Source organism: Heliconius melpomene, chromosome 7 (genome assembly GCF_056956725.1).
Source record: "Heliconius melpomene rosina isolate 202511_hmr_F chromosome 7, ASM5695672v1, whole genome shotgun sequence".
Classification (NCBI taxonomy): Eukaryota; Metazoa; Arthropoda; class Insecta; order Lepidoptera; family Nymphalidae; genus Heliconius; species Heliconius melpomene.
In genome coordinates this window covers 10,248,189-10,265,175 of record NC_140395.1, presented here as the reverse complement: position 1 = coordinate 10,265,175, position 16,987 = coordinate 10,248,189, and the positions used below count along the sequence as shown (strand labels likewise).

At 32.7% G+C, this 16,987-nt stretch overlaps 1 protein-coding gene across 6 annotated transcripts in view; it reads left to right on the top strand.

Moving 5' to 3' along the window:
* The first annotated feature begins 644 nt into the window (after positions 1-644).
* The window catches only part of LOC146537813 (uncharacterized), a 59,986-nt gene continuing 43,643 nt past the window's right edge, over positions 645-16,987 (top strand). For all 6 annotated transcript variants that reach the window (XM_085187950.1, XM_085187947.1, XM_085187945.1 and 3 more), the window contains exon 1: positions 645-809. In XM_085187950.1, coding sequence (XP_085044076.1) covers positions 772-809 — 38 coding nt within the window. In that variant the 5' untranslated portion in view covers positions 645-771. The remainder of the gene's footprint in view (positions 810-16,987) is intronic.

Genomic DNA, 16,987 nt, shown 5'->3' with positions numbered 1-16,987 from the left:
CTACTGCCATCGTACTTACGTATCGATAAAATGCTTTCCCGTTACGCTACTATAGCCTCAATTTTTTCCATGAAGATAAGGTACCCTATTCTAGGTAGGATCCTATTCTGTTTTTTTAAATAAAATGTAAGTAATAAATACTTTATTTTAATAATATTTCAGACTAAAATTTCAAACAAAATTTCGCTATTCTCTATTAACAATGTCGGATGTGAAATTAGGCAACTGCATTAAATAAATAGGTCTATACATATATAAATATGATTCATAAATATCTACAGAATCATCACAGTTAATAATTCCTGTGTAAGGCTGTGCAAGAAAGCTTTCTTGAAATATATATTTTTTATCTTCCTGGGCATTTAACTATATACATTTCTATCTTACAGTATTAATTTCGTTTACTTTCACGCTGCTTCACGCAAACAGAAGAAACAACATTTTTTAATATATTGCATGTTGAGATGCGGTGCTCAACGTCGCGCTTCTACGGTACCTGTAATATCTATAGAGAGATTAAAAAATTATAATATAAATACATGTGCAAGTTAATAAATCTGTAATCTTCTAACTACTCAACTCTGACGTCATGTAAAGCTCACTTTTGATTTTTCTCGTGCCCACTATCAGTTAATGAACTGGTGTGATCGAGACCGCACGTTGTGCGCCGGCGCAGCTAATAACATCGCGAGTTAAAATGTTTTGTTGATTAATTGTGTTTTTGTAATAATATTTTTATATAGATTTTGTGTTTGAAAAAAAAGGAAAAAAATGAAGAACTTATATTGGAACTTTCCTATATTTGTTTTGTAAGTATTTTTATTTGTTAAGTATTTTTTTATATGTGCAAAATAATCAATTTAATATTTTCAGCACGTTCTATATATATTTTTTAATAATTAAAATATACACATATATTTATGTCACTTAAATGAAAATAAAATTAAGACCGTCATAGCGCAAGTGCATAAATGAATGACTGTAAAGCGACGGTTGAGGGTTCGGTTTCCCACAATCAGTGGAATGGATTATTATTTATTAAGATTTTCTCTTTTTCGCTGTGATACCATGGTAACGCGGCGATGAGCACTCCACACAAAACCCAATGCCTCGAAAATTAGGCAGAATATGAGGAAGAGAGTGTCTCAACACTGGGTTCCCTCTGCCTACCCCTCCAACTCACTGGATGTGTTGTGAAAGTGAAAAAAAAAAACTCTTTCGTCCATACATAATATATACCACACAGCTTACTTTTTTACATAAAAGATCAAGTTACTTAAATATCTTCTGATAGATCTGAACGTGTCTAACATACGATGTCTAAGTGCTTAATTTACTATTCTCTTCGAGACAGACCTCTTAAGCTTTAATACCAAGTGATTTCGTACACAGATTAAATATAACTAAATAAAAATAGTTTAAAATACATACATATATTTATGATTTATTTATTTCTTGCCTTAACGTTGTTTTTCGTAACTACCACGATAGGCATAAGAAACCTGGGTACCTAGTGCTAAGACATTTCGTTCCCCGCTTTCTGCTGAATTCTTGATGTGTTGAGTGACAGAACTCAACGCACGCGTTTTGCCGATAGCTAGAAAATAAAAATATTTCATTCCCCCATATGAGAATCGAACCCACCACCTTCGCGTTTACAGTCGCTTCCTTGTGTCCCACCAAGACGGTTTCATTATATTTTTTATATAAGCCATTGTAGCGCAGCAGGCAACGTTGGACTGTTAACGCGATGGTGATTGGGTCCACTTGGAGTAATAAATTATCTTTTCTTTGCTCTTGTCTGATAATGTCTCGGATGCGTATGGAAAGTAGAGAAAGCAGTGGCCTAACATATATTACACATACATAAAACCGTTCTCGTTGTTGTACCAGGCCATCTTGGCGCAAGGTCACCAGCTGGATGTGGATTCGTTTGCCACGGGGGAATGAAATATCTAACATTTTGATATCTTCACTCTGGTAGTTAGGTTTAGCTATAGATTGCGGTGTTGAGCTCCGTCGCTCAACATGCAGGGCGTTATCAATGAAGTGAAAATTGAGCAGGTTTTATCATTATTAGAAGATTTTTTATTTATTTTCGAACCTGTACTATTAAACTATAGTCGGTACTAATGTAATACATATAATTATACTAAGTAGTTACATACTTAATACAATTGCATTTGCGCTCAATGATAAATCAACATTGGTAGCTGTAATCAATTCTATGACCCTTGCTAGTTAAGACACCAGCCACCAGGTGTTCACTGTAATACATCAATATTAATATTATTAATAAGAGGTAATTAATAATTAGTAAGTTAATTAATAATTAAGCCGTTCGAATCATTAAGGACCCAATGTGCTGTGAAAGGCTTGACACTTTGGGTCTGCGTAGAGATGTCTCCTCGCTGTGCGTTCTCTATCGCATTTTTCATGGTGAGTGTTCTGAGGAACTGTTCGACCTGTTACCTGCCGCCGAATTTTCCAACCGCACAGTACGTCACAAACTTAAATACCATCCACACCACCTGGATACGTGGCACTCCACTACTGTGCGGTTTCGTAGAAATTTCCTTCCACGCGCCACCGAACTGTGGAATGGCCTACCCGCGGCAGTGTTTCCAGGTCGGTACGATATGGGTACCTTCAAGAAGCGCGTCTATCTCCACCTCAAAGGCTGGCAACGCACCTGTAGCTCCTCCGGTGCTGCACGGGTTCGTGGGCGGCGGTGATCATCATCAGGTGACCCGAACGCTCGTTTGCCTTGTCCTTTTTTCCATAAAAAAAAAAAAATATACATTTATCATCTTTAAAATGTGTTTTTTTTTGTTTTAAACTATTTATTATATTGAATTTGGTGACTATAGACGCTTCTTAAGCATAAGCAAATATAATATAGAAAGTAAACATGACTATCCCATTCACTTACTACAACTATATGCTAATAACGCGGCAACCGGTATATTGTTAAATATAAAAATGTACTGTACAGTTTATATTGTTAGGAGATTTTGTTTTCTTCGCGCTTCAAGCCTTATCCTTTATGCGTTATTATAGTTAAGTAGCAAAAAGCTAGTGACAAAACACTAAGTTCTATATTCTTCTGAATTAGAGATAGAGACATATGTAATTTCAAAATCAATTCAATTTCAATTTTACAATTTCAATTTCATCTCTTTGTATTGTTTTTTTTAATTTACTTATATTCTGATTTTACATGAAAAAAAATAGTGATAAATCACTATTTTCTCCAATTTTTTTACAATTACTTTTATTTGTTTTTTTTTGGTTATACATTCTTTTTCAAATCCAACGTAGTAATTTGTCTAGCTACAACAAGTTAAGTAATACGAAACAGGAGTAATTAGCATTTCATACATTTGATGTGCGTGTGCTCATTGCGTTACAGGGTCAGGAGTTCAGAACGATGCTAGACACTTGCGACATAAGTTTAGGTTTAAGGGGGGGTCCCTTTTTCAGTGTGCCTTAACGCTCGTCTTCATTATACAAGAATATCTCTCTATCCAATCAAATTACTATTGAATTGAGGCAAAGCACGGCGTTTAGTTCCGCCACTCAACATGCAATGCCTCAAAAAATCGGCGAAAATTGCAGAACTGATTTTCTTGACACTACGTTCCCTCTGCCTATCCTGCTATATACGGGATATAGCGTGAAGCTCAAAAGAACACGTAAATCGCTATACCTAATATCTATATATATAAAAGGACTTGTCCTCACTGACTGAGGTAAGACGCACGCACAGCCGTACCCGCTGATGGTGGAAACGTGGAATTTGGACAGATGTTTACTTTCGTAACCTGGACATCCACTAAGAAGGGATTTTGAAAAATTGTAACCCTAAAGGGGTAAAATAGGAGCTCAAAGTTTGTATGGAAAAAAAATTAAATCGGCACCGATTCTTATAAAATTTGAAATTTAGATTTTTAAAAGTATTTAATTGAACACGTGTTTCATAGTTTTCTAGAATTCTTCGCCTAAGGGTGCAAATAAGGGGTTGAAAGTTTGTATGGAAAAATTCTTAAATCGCCACCGATTTTTATAAAATTTGATATTTAGACTCTTAAAAATATTTAATTGAACATGTGTTTCATGGTTTTCTAGAATTCACCCCCTAAGGGTGCAAATAAGGGGTTGAAAGTTTGTATGGAAAAATCTTTAAATCGTCACCGATTTTTATAAAATTTGAAATTTAGACTCTTAAAAATATTTCATCGAATACATATTTCATGGGTTATTAGAATTCACCCCTAAATACGCAAGCGAAGCTGCGCGCGTCCGCTAGTTATAATATAAAATAAATGAATATATAAGTATTTAATAACAGACCAAATAAGCGATTCCCAGGTACTGTTGGTGACTATTATCAAAACACACGGTCCATGCTCTTGGGAGCACTCAACTAAACAACGAATAGAGACGATAAATCCTAAATTTGGAAATAGCCTCACGGAATATCTAGTCTTTGTTAGAGGAATTAAACGGTCTTTCTGTCCATTTATCAATTTTAAAGATGCTTTTTTTCTTTCTTTCAAGTTTAATCGTTCTGCATAAATATGATTTTTTAAATTATTTAATAGAAATATGGAAATTTTAATTGTCAAAAAAATATTAAATACTTTAACCATATTTATGCGTGATCTTGAATCAAATAGTATTGACAGACGGACAATAGGACAGTAAAGTGGTTCTATAGGGATTCCGTTGTTTTTCTTTTGAGATACGGAACCCTAAAAATTTTAACTAACTAAAGAAAAGATACCTGTGATAAATAAAAAAATATGTATTATTCTAATGTAATTAAAATGGCTATATATTATTATAAAGAATATTTTTTAAAAAATATTTACTATTATATAAATCTTTATATCATTGTAACATGTACACTTCAGAAATAGATTTCATTTATTCTCCTCGCTATATAAACGTCAGTCCGTCTGTCAGTCTTTAACTTGACGACCCAGACAGATATATTGCGTTAGTATTTATATACAAAAGTGTTACTTGTTGAACTGTTCATGTCATTTCATATGTTAGGTATATTCAGTAGATATTTTATTTGTGTTAACATTATTCGATTACAGTGAAAGTAAAGGATTACGTGTTAAATAATATATGTAGTATAATTTAAACTTCTCATATTTAATTTATATGTAAGATTTTACAGATATTATAGGTTTAAATTTACAATAGTCGTTATTCATCAATTTTAATAAAGTTGTATCTCGTAAGGCATGCATCACTCAGTTTCATAATTAAAATAAAAACAGATTATAAATATAAACAGCCATCCCTTACATATTTAGCTGCAGTGTACACATTCTAACATTTAATTAACAAAAAAACTATAACATAAATATATATCAAATATATATTCAAAAATTCTTTAGATTTGCAATCTCCAACAAAGACTGTTACGATAAGTGCAACAGATGCTTCAAGAATACATGACCGCACGTACAACCCTCGAGCGCGGAATCCGGTCCCAGGACCCATTTTGGTTATAAAATATATTGTTTGAACACTTAGATTTTTTATATAAGCCTCTTTTTGTTTTTTCTATAGCATTATTGTGTAAATTGATGTTTATAGTAATGTCTGTAAGTTTGTTAATTAACATTTTTTTTTACTAAAGTACTAATATATACAGAAATTATTAAAATACCTCGATCAACAAATTAAAAATCATAAGAATTCATGTTTTATAGGTTCACGCTGCATCCCAAGTATAGCAGGGTAGCCACAAAGATATTAGTGTTTAGTCACTCCCTTCTCTGAGTTCCGCCGAATTTTCGAAACTCAACGCCGCGCTTTGTCTTGGTACCAGAGTAGGGAAAAAAGAAATCATACACATAAATATTGGTATTATTATTATAATAATTTGTACTTAATGAGACCAACCAACCCTATATGGTCAAGGGTCATACTATCTTACATTGTAAAGAAACATAATAAATATTTATAATATGAGGCTAGTATTTATTTATATCATAATAAATTGAAGGGTTAAGTATTCTCAGAAAGCGCAGCTCGCATACTTGTCGCTTGAGTTAAGTCATCGAGATATTTAAAGCAAAGTAGGTACCTCAACTTTTAAGCATTTGAATTGTTAATGATTGATATTAGTTTTAAGTAATTTAATTATCTTATTCTATATTAGTTAAGTATATTTACATTAGAGATCAAAAAAGTCGATAACAATAATAAATTACTTGCATTTCCTCCTTTACGTAACGTGTGAAGTGATTGAACCGAATGCTGCATTTTGTTTGTATTAGGAGGTTTATATATATGTTGAAGCTTAATTTAGAGTATATCGAACAATTTTCGTAAGAACTATAAATATTTATTTACAACATACCTACCTACCAGACAACATATAGTTAGACGTCAAACTAGATAGTGCCCCACATAATAAAGAAAATAATAAGAAGAATAAGAAGAAGCTTTCGCGATACTTTTTTAAATAAAACTATATTATAGAAAATAATCTCATATATTTTGCAATACCTAAATATATTTCATATATCAGACATTTTCAACGCTTGTCACGAGGGAATTATTTTCATTTCGCCATTCTAGACAAGTCTGATGATAGTAAGAATAAAAATATTCAAAAGGCTTCAAGCTTTGCGTTATAGGCTTTGTATATTAAGAACCATTTAAAAAGGCTTTAAGATAAATGTTAACAATTACATACTATAAATATACAGGTGATATGATCGACCCAGATTACGTCCTAGATCGACAATGTCCTGAATTAAGTCATGTTTAATTAGTACGCGTCCTAACTCACGGTTAGCAAATGAATAATGCATACCGTTCTTTGTTTCTTAAAGCTGTGATGGTCCAGTCCACGTTAATTTGAGGTTTCTTCTGCAGTAAATATCTACTAAGCTTAATCTTTGTATTTAAACATACGATGGTCAATTATATCTTAAATCACTTTTTAATTGAAATCTGGTGCTTCCATATAGCCCCATTTAATAAGTTATTTTTATTTGGTCCAGTTCTGATACTGTTATCTTAATTGCATTGCATTTATTTGCATGTACATTATGGTACGAATTTAAAAATAAAACATTCTACAAAGTAATTCACAAGTTGCTAGTGAGGTAAGCTACAAAATAAATGTCCAGTCTATTCGTGTTGTAAATATAAATAGCGATGAAGTCAGTTTACACGGTTTGACGACAGAATGTTAGAAAACCTGTTGAATTATAAAATATCACTCAATCCTACTAATAGTATACGCGGATGCTCTGTACATCTGTCTATTAAGGCGAAAGTACTAAACCGATTTTGATAAGATTCTATACAAGAGTGATTTCAAGAAGGCGACGTTTTATCTAAATAATGAAATTGGAATAGGGCATGAAAGTGTTAAGAGAAAGCGCGAACAGAATAAATTTTAGTGCATACATACACGGATTTGTATTTCTTAAAAAGATGTACAAAAAAGTCGATATAATAACCCATAATAACCATTTTTCCTCCAAACAAATGCCCCGGCTTTACACGGGTGCCAGACAGATGCTTATGGTGTTAGTCTTCTCCTCTCCTTTCTATTAATTAAAAAAATAATCAAGTATTCCATTCAAGCAAAGTCGCGGGGGGGTCGTTAGTATGTACTAAGTCGTTTCTTCTGAATTATTAACAAGTGGGTTTTATTTAATAAAGCTTATAATAAATTTGTTTTGTAAAATTTATAGAAGATAAAATTTATCTATATATATAAAATCGAAAGGTCACTCACTCATCACGAAATCTCAGAAACTACATGTGCTAGAAATCTAAAATTTTGCATAGGAGTTATTTATAGGACGTAGGTACTCGCTAAGACGGGAATTTGCAATATTCGATTCTAAGGGGTTGTTTTTGGGGTCGAAAGTTTGTATGAAACTTCGTTACTACAAATGATAGGAGTCTCAAATTTTGCATAGACGTCACTAGGACGTAGTCATGGAGACAGAAATTAATAATAACATAGTTCACGCGGGTGAAACCGCGAGCGGGCCGCTAGTTTATCTATATATATAAAATCGAAAGGTCACTCACTCATCAAGAAATCTCAGAAACTACAAGTGCTAGGAATCTCAAATTTTGCATAGGAGTTACTTATAGGACGTAGGTGCTCGCTAAGACGGGAATTTGCAATATTCGACTTCTAAGGGGTTGTTTTTGGGGTTGAAAGTTTGTATGAAACTTCGTTACTACAAATGCTAGGAGTCTCAAATTTTGCATAGGCGTCACTAAGACGTAGTCATGGAGACAGAAATTAATAATAACATAGTTCACGCGGGTGTAACCGCGAGCGGGCCGCTAGTTTTTTATAAAACTGGCATGTATACATAATATATTAAACGAGAAACTTTTATTTCTCTAATAATATAAAAAAAAAATATTTCCACAAATTCTATATACTTAATTATAATTAATAAATTATTAATTCTGGCTATATCTAAGTTCGTGCTAATAAACTTTATATGTAAATAACAGTTCGCGAAGTCAAAATAAAGGTACCAATTAAAATCCTAATCTATTTTAACCCTTTAGGGAGCTGCAAGTTATTAGCTCGTGACATTATTATCTCTACAATTTACTTGAATTACAATATATAAAGCACCGCCCTACTCCATTACATGAATAATGAATTAGATAATTATTTACACTAGTTTATGGTAAATGTTGTAAAAATACATTGTAATTACTAAGTTAGATTTACATATTATATATACCTACTATTTTTGTGTATCTACTTTTTAGTGTTTGTGGCATGCAAATTCATAAATAAAATGTACTTTCACAGAAATCATTTCTAAATGAAATTTCTTAAACAAAAATATGTGTGTATGTGAAGCTTCTTAGTCGTATTTCATAAATTAGCAGGAAATTAATTAGTGTAGATATAGAAATACTTAAGAGACTACGTTCCAACAAACTACCCACAAGGCATAATTCACGGAAATAATATCATAATACCGCTACTTGTATAGTTAAAAAAAATCAGCCTCAAGCTGTATCACATTAGGGTAGGTAGAGGGAACCTAGTGTTGAGACACTCCGTTCCTCACTTTTAGGTGGATTTTGGCATATCTAACATTATTTACATATATTTATACGGTCAGTTACCGTCTCCACCATCACAACTTGGTTATCCAAATGAATGAGAACAATGGAGTTACAAACAACTTGTATAACTAACTTGCATGTAAAACAGTTAGAACTAAGTTAGGTTAATAGTGCTGAATAGATAATGATTGGATATTGTTGGTGTCGTGCTGTTTATATTGATTTGTGGGTTAGGTTCAAATTATCACACATATGTAGAAGGGTAGGCAGGGGGAACTTGGGAACCTAGCAGTGTTGCCAGATTTTGTCTCTGTTTTTATTAGTAAGTTATTAGAAATTAAAATATTTCAAGACAGATAAAGTAATAAAAACAAATAGTAATTAAAAAAAAATCGGCACGTCCCGCCAAAATTGAGACGTCTGGCAACGCTGGAACATAGTGCTAAAACACTCCGTTCCCTAGTTTCCGGCAAATTCTGTAAAGGCATCACGTAGTGATTGGTGGAACTCAACGCCGGGTTGAGCTTGAACTCGAATATGAAAATATGAAATATTTCTTTTTCTCAAGTAGGAGTTTAACCCATAACCTATTTAAGGTCGCACGCCCCTACGCCGTTTTTGACCTCAATGAATTATATCTATTTATTTATAAAATATATGGATATAATATGCATTAATTGACCATAAATTTTACTTAATATTTAATTACCGACTATCGGTATATCCCATACAAGATGACGAAATCGATTTAATCGATAAATTATTATTATCAATCGCGTTCATCTCTTAGAATTATATATGCAGATAATGTAAATAGGAATGTAATAAAAACACAATAAAAGTAAATAAATATTTATGTGAATAAATTAATAGTTTAGTCCTTATTATTTTATCCAGCTTTATGGTTTATGTCGCTAAGTGCCAGAGTTTCTCTGTCAAGAAAGTTCCACAATTTGCGTTCGAATTCGAGACATTCATTGTGTCTGGTACGAGGAAAAGTTTGATTTTGATGTTTTTTACTTTTTTTTAAAGAGTTATTTCACTCTAAGGAATGAAAATACTTATTCATAACGAGATTTGAAGCCGTGCCTCTTGGAAACCATCCAACAAGCACTCTGACCTAAAGAACGTAAGGAGCTTAAACGGTATTAAATTTTTACACGTTTTCTAAATAAATATTTTTCTTTCCACGGAAATGAAATCAATTCTTTAATCCCTAAGGGGAATAAAGGGGATCGAAACAACGTCTCCAAAATTCGGCGGAAAGTGGAGAATGAAAGTGTTTTAATGGGAACGGAGAGTTTTACTACAACACTAACATCTTGGGTTCCTTCTACTTTACCCTACTATGTGGAGCATATGGAGTGAAACTAAAATATCTCCTGGTACGTTTATCAACAACTATCAGAATAAAACATTAATATTCAAATTCAAAGGTATAAGCTTCGGGAGCACACTTTGATCTATAGTAATTGACAGAGTATCGATATCTTACGTATCTCTAGATAGGGTTGGTAAATGTTAAGTTTATTTAAAAAATAGGTTTATTTATGTAATTAATTTAAATAATATGTTAATTTTAATTTATTAATTTAAATAATATCCCATGATAAAGTCCATTGTGGCAAGGTGGAGTTAGGAGTTACCCTACTTTGATATGCCTGTAAATAAATACTATGGTTGTCGGTTTGATATCCATTCTTCTGATGAGGTATGATTTATTTTCATTTTCCCCCACCAGCAAGACAAAGAGCGGCGTTCAACAATCAATGCTTAGAACTCGGATCAATAATAGAGAATAGTATGTTTTTGACAATAGTTTCTTTCAGTACCTTGCTGTATATGGGACAAAGCTTAAAACCTAAAAAAGTAATTTCATGTTAAATATCTGCAACTCCCACAAATTATTATTTTTGATTCTTTTCTACGCTATTGCAATATCAAAAGACATAGTTTAAAAAGCATATTTGTTCCTTAATTTATAATAATTTAATTTTTCTATGCTCTGGCAACCCTATAACTTCAGTTGTATCAAATTATTATAAAATCGGATGAAGGTTGGAAGGTTTGAAATATCGTGGAATGTTAATAAGTTACTACGGCTATATTTTATTTCGTAAGGGAATGATTTCGAAACGGCGGTGGATATCATCACACAAAATTATGAGGTCTTATAAAAATTTGTAACGATATTATAGTAGCTGGAAGAAGCGTGCTTCATGCATAGCAGGATAGGCGGAGAAAACCCAATGTTAAGACACTCCGACGTTCGCCTGGGCGGACCCAGTTTTAGAGACATATTTTATTGAAGTCTATTATAAAATATAAAATAATATTGATATTTAGTTTCACAACTCCCAAAAGAATTTTAAGTTTTAACGTCCATTAATTTTGCCTGTACCTTCTCTGTCACTTAGTCCTAGAAGAGTCCTACTTAATATAATGAATGTGAAAGTTTCTAAGGATAGATATCTGTTCCATTGTCACTCAAAAAATACTGAACGGATTTACATGAACCTTTTAGAGTACTATAGCTGAGTCAGCATCAGAATAACACATAGGCTACAATTCATATAAATATTTTGTCGTTGTCAACATTGGGTCGCTAGTTTTATATATAGTGGTCTATGACAATAAAAAAATTTCAATAACGAAAAAAAAGCAACTAAATCTTAATCTAATTAGGCTTGAAGATCTCTATATATATAAAAGGACTTGTCCTCACTGACTGAGGTAAGACGCACGCACAGCCGTAACCGCTGTGCGTAGAAACATGAAATTTGGACAGATGTTTACTTTCGTAATCTGGACATCCACTAAGAAGGGATTTTGAAAAATTTTAACCCTAAAGGGACGAAATAGGGGTTGAAAGTTTGTATCGAATAAAATTTAAATCACCACCGATTTTTATAAAATTTTAAATTTAGACTGAAAATATTTCATTGAACACGTGTTTCATTGTTTATTATAATTCACCCCAAAGGGTACAAATAAGCATGCGAAGCTGCGCGCGTCCGTTAGTCTAATATATTTAGAATGATATTTCACAAAAAATCATATTCAAAGAATGCACTATTGCACTTAGCATATGATAACCAAAACGCCAAAAAGATTTCCACCGAAATTCACGAGAGACGTCAAAACCGACTGTATGACAGTTTTCCTATTAGTAATATAGCGATGATAAAGTATATTCAAATATAAGCCTTATTACCAAATTCTTGAATACATTTTTGTGTGTATCGTGAACGATGTTTGGAACCGAGTTGACGCGTTCATGAATATGATATTAGTGAAAATGTCTCTCAGCTATTTTCAGGTGTAATTTTTGTTTGACAAGAATAAGAGTTGAAAAATACGAAGACAGTATTATCATGATGGGGCTAATTGGTGCTTTTTATTGCGTCTGTCAGCATCAACTATGTGCCTACTTTTTTGTATTCTTTCAAATACAAAAGCTTTTGTACACCTTTTTTTATACTTTCTATCAAATTTCATACTATAGCTTGCTGTTGTGCTTCTGAAAACCGATACTAATAATATCAACATTAGAATTTCCCAATCATAAATCAATATAAATAGGTGCCAACCAAAATAAACCTACAATCTTCATGTTTTATTATTTTGGCATCGAATATTACTACTGGACTTACCGCAATGATGACATTTACTGCACTTTCCTTCTATTAACAGAATGGAAAAACCCAGTGGCTATCTTCTAACAATATCCAGGGAACGCCTACACTTTCTCCGAATTTAAATTCATTTACGAGCATCATGAGCAGTTGGGCACTGAAAAATTGGGTGTGACGGTGTCGACGGTAGTCTTAATGGATGAAGCACTTAATATTTTTTGGCCACCATCAGTATGTCTATTTTTTATATAATAAATATATCTAGAAAAAAATATTAATATTTTTTTATTGAAAAAATCGTATGAGGCCGTCATGGCGTAGGGGCACAAGGGTTGCCTTTCTGTCGTATTGAGGATCGACAAACGGAGGGGTTTTAGTGGGTACGAATCCCACATAACTTAGTTTTTACCCCAAGAACTGGGTATCTTTTTGAAGATTTCCCCTACCATATATAAAAAAAAAAAAAAGGGGCACAAGGGTGTGACTGTAACGCGACCGTTGTGGGTTCGATATAAGCATACATTATTCGGAATAAATATAAAGAAATAAAAAAAATAATTAAAATAGGATTAAAATCGAAGCTTCGATCGAACATTTACTGCAGTAAAAATTCAATATTTACAAAATCGAGGCTTATTACTGATGCCAGCGAAATAATTGAAAACATTACAGGGTAGTACAATTGCAAATCTTTTAATCACAATGTCACAGCTTTTTGTGCTTTTAATTAAATTTCGACCACAGACTGCAATGAAGTTTTAATGAAAAACTTTATATCCTGTTAAGCTCTAGTGTTATACTGACTGAGGCCAGTCGTGGGGTACGGGCACAAGTGTGTGATTATAAAGGCGATTGGTTGTAGATTCGAATCCCACTCGAGGCAATAAAAATATGTATTTAAATATATATTGTCGTGCGTGTTGAGTTCCACCACTCAACACGCATTGCCTCCAGAATGCGGTAGAAAGTGGGGAACAAAGTGTATGAACACTAAGGGTTCCCTGCCTACCCTTCTGAGTGCGGGAAGCTGACTTAATTTTAGATTTTGTATTATATATGAGTACGTTACACCGCCCAGTGGAATCTGTCTAAATTCACTAACACAAAACACTCGCTCGTCTTAATTATATGAAATGAGATGCCGACTTTTTATCACCATCTACAAAAATAATAATTCTTGTTTCACTAATTACAATAGTTCAACAAATATGAAGCTCCTATAACGACTGTTCATAATTATATAGTTATAGATATATGAACAAAAAAACTGGACGACCTGAAGATATATTAATTCATTCTCAGAAGGCATTTTCTAAAATATCCTTTGACTTGTGCCGCTGGTCCACACAGACATTACGTGAGATCTAAACTTGTACAAAAATAACTAAAAGCCTAATTAACGAGATAGCTTGGGCAGTATTTAAAAGGGCACAGATTCAAAATCTTGTTTACAACACTTTTTTTTAAACAACACATTTATCATGTTAAACGTAATGCTTTAAAATTTCACAAAATAAAAATTATTATTTACAATTATGCACAGTTTTGTCTATAAATGTTAAATAGCTTCCCTAGTTAAGCTCTTACTTGATATTTGTATGAAATTGTATGAAAAATACATAGAAATATTTATACCTTCATAGAGTAATTTAAATATTCAATTTTACAGTTGCCATACATAACGATTAAAACTATATACATATTACGTATACACATATATTATTAAATTAACGTTATATTTAATTATTTTCACTATCATTCCTCGGCTGCGGTAGATAAAGCACGCCGTTAAGTTACGCCACTCGACACGCAATATCTCGAAACTTAACGCCACACTTTGCCTCGCTATTGCGCCGCTTGCTTGCTATTTCATCCAGAATTATCTTTTATTACAGATAAAAACGTTGTTTCCAATATCTAACAACTAAATCATTTGGATATTACAAACGTACGTATTATGTAGATTTATAATCGACATTTGCATACTATTAACATAATGTTGACAAAACGATAAATAGCGGATATGACGGGATTGATGCACATAGATTATTTATAAAATTATTAATAAGCAATAGGAACTATGGCGCCATTTAAATTTAATATATTTATTTAGAAAACGTATAAAAATTTGAAAGCAGCGGGACTCGAACCCGCGCCTCCCTTCTTACTTTCCAGGTAAATATTTTTCTTTCCTAAGTGTGTATACACTTTAAAAATGTTAAAAAATGAACTTAATATTGTTCTTATTATCTACACGTTTCTTTGTTCTTCGTTTTCAACTTATTTACAAATATAATATGCAAATGTCATCGTGGCGCAGCAGCACAGCCCTTGTCGGTAAACGTGTGGATTCGATTCTCACTCGAGGGAATTATTTATTTTGATTTCCTCTCTCTGGCAAAAAGACCAACAGACTTATTTAGACAAGATACACTAGTAAAAGTATAAAGTCATACTCAAAGGCAATTACATATACCTATATAAGTAAATATTTTTTTCAATTAAACTTAATTACTACTATTTAAAGGTATAGGGTTTTAAATTTGTAAAGGACTAGTAAATATTAAAATCTTTATAATAAATACTATTTTAAGTCTACCTAAGATCAACTCAAAAAAATATAAAATTTCAAGGTGGTTTAAAAGCTTACTCGTATAAGATATTGTATACATAACTATGTTTGACTTATCTTGTGATATAATATTTTTATTTTTGAATTTTTGATACAATTATCGTTAGGAATATCCAAATTTTGTTAAGCTATCATAGGAATAGACATCTGATTTCTAAATTTAAATAAAATGAAAATTATTTAAGATATAAAAAGGTAATCCTTGTTTTTATAACATATATACAGGGTGTCCCAGGAGTCAACGATAAAACGAGACCAGGTGATAGACCAAGTCATGACAGTTATGAGAAAAATATAAAAAAAAAATTCTTTGTCTTGTATTTTTCATATTATATTGATTTTAAAAAATATCGGAATAACCGACACCCTGTGATAGTTTTTCGAGTCCCAGGACTACAAATATTACTCTTTCTTAATTTTTTTTTCTGTAATGTAATCATGAGTAACCCTTCTGTGAATTACAGTTTAAGATTGAATCATATCTGCATCAGTTTTCAATAAAATATCGTGTTTTTGCCAAACATTAAATTCAACATATTTACTACACCCAACTTTAACCGACTGTTCTATAAAAAAAATGTAGCACACTGTTTTTGCAAGTAACTTTAAAAGTTGGCGCATTTAATCTGGATTCCGAAATGGTACGACACTTGCTGGATTACTTCTTTGTCGAAGAGAGACAAATCGAAATACACGATAATCGGGATGACGTTCAGCGTTTTGGTATCTTTTCCGATACATTCTAGCTGCAGCATTAGCATTACGTAAGCACTCTCCATGATTGAAATGAATATTGGCAATGTATCAAAGACCGAGTATATGACCTGCGAGATCGCGGACTCGAACATTATCCTTATAAGTCCTGGGCCAGCCCCTAAGTCAGATAAGCGTTGCCTGGGCTAAGTGGCGGGAGGTCACTGGTGTGGTGTATGATCGCAGGATACCGTCCAAACTGTTATCCGGCCAAGGAGATCGTGATCGATGCCTCGAGACTCATGCATAACGGATCCAAGGTACCTGAACTTTTCCAACTTAGGGGCTGGCCCAGGACTTATAAGGATAGTGCTCGAGTCCGGGCTCTCGCAGGTCATATACTCGGTCTTTGACACATTGCCAATATGCGTTTCATTCATGGAGAGTGGTTATGTAACGCAAATGCTGCAGCTAGAATGTATCGGAAAAGATACCAAAACGCTGAACGTCATCCCGATTATCGTGTACTTCGATTTTTCGCTCTTCAAAAAAGAAGTAATCCAGCAAGTGTCGTACCATTTCAGAATTCAGATTAAATGCGCCAACTTTTAAAGTTACTTGCAAAAACAGTGTAGTACATTTTTTTTATAGTACAGTCGGTTAAAGTTGAGTGTAGTAAATATTTTGAATTTAATGTTTGGCAAAAACACGATATTTTATTGAAAATTGATGCAGGTATGTTTCAATCTTAAACTGTAATTCAAAGAAGGGTTACTCATAATTACATTACAGAAAAAAAAATGAAGAAAGAGTAATATTTGTAGTCCTGGGACTTGAAAAACCATAACAGGGTGTCGGTTTTTCCGATATTTTTTAAAATCAATATAATATGAAAAATACAAGACAAAGATTTTTTTTTATATTTTTCTCA